The following is a 4,412-nucleotide window of genomic DNA, read 5'->3' as shown; positions in this document are numbered from 1 at the left end:
TCTATTCTCATTGTGCGTTTCTCTGAAAGGTCCAGTTTATTTCCCACATGTTAATAGTATTATCATTCATTATATCATGGTTCAATTCAATTATCTTAAGGTAATACGAATTTGACAGTGTGCAAAATTCCAGAAGGACCACAATGTGACATGAACATGTCTTTTTTTATATCAGTGCAGTGGCCACATGACCGTTGTGACAAACTATAAGCATGGGTGTCCCCTTAGGTCTATTGATTAAGGCGCAATATCCAGGTTCTCACTGTCCACATAGCCCATCTGTCTTTGCATCAATAGATACATCTCGTGACACCCAAGGTAGATCTGGGACATACCGTCCTACCCTCATTTTGAGGGAAAGATCTTCTATCTTTGTATATATATTTTTGCTTTGGGAATGTTGTGTCCCCCACCAAAAATGAATGCACATTCGCACCAAAGTCAGTCCACTGGCTGTCCTGGCCTCTTCCATGCTTGTTCTTTCACTCTCATTGCCTCAACCTCCTTCTCTTCCTCCTCCATGTGAGCATCCGCATAGATGTTAGACATCAAAACATAAGCAGCAGCATCCCTTTCATCTATTCGTACTGCATGTTCAAAGGCTAGTCTTCCAAGTTCCACGTTACCCCATTTTAGGCATGCACCCAGCACCGTATGCCACACCACAAGATTAGGATGGAAAGGCATCTTCTTCGCCATCACTACCGCCTCTTCTAATTGGCCTGCACGGCAAAGGAGATCAACCATGCAAGTGTGGTGCTCAATAGTTGGTGTGATGCCATAGTCTGTGCACATGATGTCAAAATACTTCTGGCCTTTGTCCACTAGACCTGTGTGACTGCACACATTAAGAACAATAGAACATGTGACTGCATTTGGCTTTATCCCTTCTCGTTTCATTCTCTCAAGCATCTGGAAGACAATTTCACTTTCTCCTAGCTGGGCATACCCTTCAATTAGTGCACTCCATGAGACTAGGTCTCGAACTCGCAGCTTATCAAATGCTTCCTGTGCTTCTGGAAGCGAGCCACATTGGGTGTACATATTCACCAAGGTGTTGCCAACAAAAAGATCTCTTTCCAGCCCCTGTCCCTTTCTGGCAATCTCAGTGTGTATTTCTCTGCCCTTGTCTATCGCTCCTACACTGCCACAAGCTTTCAAGCTGCAAACAAATGTGACCACATCTGGAGAGAGACCCTCCAGTTGCATCTGTTCGAAATAGTTCAGCGCTTCTTCACCAAGCCCCTGTTCAGCATATCCTGCAATTAGTGCATTCCACGAGACTATAGTTCTGACAGGCAGCTTGTCAAATGCTACACGTGCTTCTGCAAGTGAGCCACACTTCGCATACATATCCACCAAAGTGCTACCAACAAAAAGATCTCTTTCCAGCCCATTTCCAGCTATCTGTGTGTGTATTTCTCGGCCCTTGTCTATGGCTCCTATGCTGCCACAAGCTTTCAAGCTGCAAACATATGTGACATCATCTGGAGAGAGACCCTCCAATTGCATCTGTTTCAAACAGTTAAAAGCTTCCTCACCAAGCCCCTGTTCAGCATATCCTGCAATTATTGCAGTCCATGACACTATGTCTCGAATGAGCAGCCTGTCAAACACTTCCCATGCTTCAGCAAGCAAGCCACATTTGGCATACATATCCACCAAGGTGCTGCCAACAAAAAGATCTCTTTCCAGCCCCTTTTTAGCTATCGCGGTGTGTATTTCTCTGCCCTTCTCTATGGCTCCTACGCTGCCACAAGCTTTCAAGCTGCAAACAAATGTGACATTATCTGGAGAGAGACCCTCCAGTTGCATCTGCTGAAAACAGTTCAGAGCTTCCTCACCAAGCCCCTGCTTGGCATATCCTGCGATTAGTGCAGTCCATGAAACTACATCTCGAACAGGCAGCTTGTCAAACACTTCCCGTGCTTCTGCAAGTGAGCCACATTTCACATACATATCCACCAAGGTGCTGCCAACAAAAAGATCTCTTTCCAGCCTCTTTCTGGCAATCTCAGAGTGTATTTCTCGGCCCTTGTCTGTAGCTCCTATGTTGCCACAACCTTTCAAGCTGCAAACAAATGTTATGGCATCTGGAGAGAGACCTTCCAGTTCCATCTGTTTGAAGCAGTGCGGAGATTCCTCACCAAGCCCATGCTCAGCATATCCTGTGATTAGTGCATTCCACGAGACCTGGTTTCGAACTGGCAACATGTCAAACACTTCCCGTGCTTCTGCAATCGAGCCACATTTGGCATACATATCGACCAAGGTGCTGCCAACAAAAAGATCTCTTTCCAGCCCATTTCTGGCTATCTCAGCGTGTGTTTCTCGGCCCTTGTCTATGTATCCTATGCTGGCACAAGCTTTCAAGCTGCAAACCAACGTGACAGCATTTGGAGAGAGACCCTCCAGCTGCATCTGTTCGAGGCAGTTCAGCGCTGCCTCACCAAGCCCATGCTCAGCATATCCTCCCATTAGTGCAGTCCAGGAGACTAAGTCTCGCACAGGCAGCTTGTCAAATGCTTCTTGTGCTTCTACAAGTGAGCCACATTTGGCATACATATCCACCAAGGTGTTGCCAACAAAAAGATCTCTTTCCAGCCCCTTTCGGGCAATCTGGGCATGTATTTCTTGGCCCTTATCTACGTCTCCTATGCTGCCACAAGCTTTCAAACTGCAAACAAAGGTAACAGCATTTGGAGAGAGACCCTCCACTTGCACCTGTTCAAGACAGTTTAGGGCTGCCTCCCCAAGCCCATGCTCGGCATATCCTGCCATTAGTGCGGTCCATGAGACTATGTTTCGAACTGGCAGCTTGTCAATGGCTTCCTGTGCTTCTGTAAGCAAGCCACATTTGGCATACACATCCACCAAGGTGCTGCCCACAAAAACATCTCGGTCCAACCCCTTTCTGACAATCTCGGCATGCAGTTCTCGTCCTCCTCCTGCATCTTTCAGCCTAGCACAAGCCTTCAGTATGGCTACAATGGTGTACTTGCTAGGATGTACAGAATCCTCTTGCATTTTCTTGTAGAGATTGAGGGCATGCTGTGATTCCCCACGTTCAATATAACCCATGATAAGAGAAGTCCAAGAATACACATTTGGATCAACCAACTTAATAAAAACCTGCTCAGCATCACGCATGGTTCCAACTTGGACCAGCATCGGGACAAGGTAATTCCCAAGAGATGTATTACCTTCCAACCCACATTTGCACAGGTAGGCATGCAAGCGCTTGGTATAAGATTGATTTTTCTTAGTTCTACACTTACGCAAAATGCATGTGAGGTTTTGAACTGAAAACAGCTGGGGCATCCGTTCCATAGACGTGAGTGCCTCCTCTAAGCTGAGCTCTTCCCAGCCACTCTTTTCGTACAATTCTTGTGGTTCAGAAGCATTTACCTTTTCTCCGTAGCAGGCCTTGGCACACTCCTCCACCAAGCCACGGTCTTCGGCCTGAACAATGGATGCTTTGGCCTTATCCTCGAGCATGTCTTGCACCCAACCTGGATTGTACCAGGCGAATACCCATGGCGACTCCGTGGTGATCTTATGCTTGAAATCTCGTAGGTTTGTCTGTTGTCAAAATTCACAAACGATTCGTCGGCTATTGATTTACCTGTGCAAATCATTTGTTCAGATTCGTTGCAGACTTACCCTGCTCTCTTGGCTGCGGTAGGGGTCCGTGAAGTACTCCTTAAATAAGCGCTCGGTCCCTATCCTACCTGCGAAGCATGACAACAACGAAAACTAATTGGCAGAATTGGGTATCGAGAGAAATTTCGCCCATCTGGTTGTATCAGGTTTTATTTATTACCTGAACGACTACATTGCTCCAACAACGCTCCACTGCCCTGGAAGGAAGCCATGGGCGAGTAAGGGATTGATTGTCTGCGCAGATGAGCTACCAAGCAGTCGGGGTGTGGATCGCCGTGATAGAAAAAACCCACCGGGCTGCATAGTTTCGGTGCGGTTGCAGGATCTCCTGGACATATCTTCATCGTCATCATCATCATCTCGAGAGGGAAGTGAAAGTATCTGTTTTATAGTTCACATTCCTTTGACAATCTTGTTCACATTCCTTTTGTCTTGCAAATTTCAACACAAAAACAAATCACAAAACTTGGGTTTTCTTTGAGAATTTGCAGATTCCTTAGCTTACAACATTGCTTTGCATTTCGCAGGTTTTGCAAAATTAAGAGAATATTTTATGCACCTCCAAATGAGAATTTTGCAGATTAGTTAGCTTCAATATAGCTAAATTGCTTTGCATTTTCAGGCTTTACGGAATTGAGAAAATGTTTTTTGCCCTCCCGGGAGGCCTTAGTGAAGGCTAGGGCTGCTTCCAAATCGAAAAACCATTTCTTAGTTTTATTTTGTAAATACTATTTCCTTCCAAGAGTGCC

The 4,412-nt window shown here is 45.8% G+C and overlaps 1 protein-coding gene across 1 annotated transcript; it reads right to left on the bottom strand.

The window, feature by feature from the left end:
- Nucleotides 1-317: 317 nt before the first annotated feature.
- Nucleotides 318-4,063, bottom strand: LOC147890353 (pentatricopeptide repeat-containing protein At4g39530-like). The gene is made up of 3 exons (XM_087390380.1): nucleotides 3,824-4,063; nucleotides 3,664-3,731; nucleotides 318-3,582 (listed from the first exon to the last, which is right to left on the bottom strand). Exons 1-3 carry the CDS (start codon nucleotides 4,020-4,022, stop codon nucleotides 442-444), a joined length of 3,408 nt encoding a protein of 1,135 aa, XP_087246506.1. The 5' UTR covers nucleotides 4,023-4,063; the 3' UTR covers nucleotides 318-441.
- Nucleotides 4,064-4,412: the final 349 nt, after the last annotated feature.

This window comes from Dipteris shenzhenensis, chromosome 19 (assembly GCF_047967505.1).
Source record: "Dipteris shenzhenensis isolate YYH24624 ecotype China chromosome 19, Dip_SZ_1.0, whole genome shotgun sequence".
In the NCBI taxonomy this organism is placed as follows: Eukaryota; Viridiplantae; Streptophyta; class Polypodiopsida; order Gleicheniales; family Dipteridaceae; genus Dipteris; species Dipteris shenzhenensis.
This window is presented reverse-complemented; position numbering and strand designations above follow the sequence as displayed.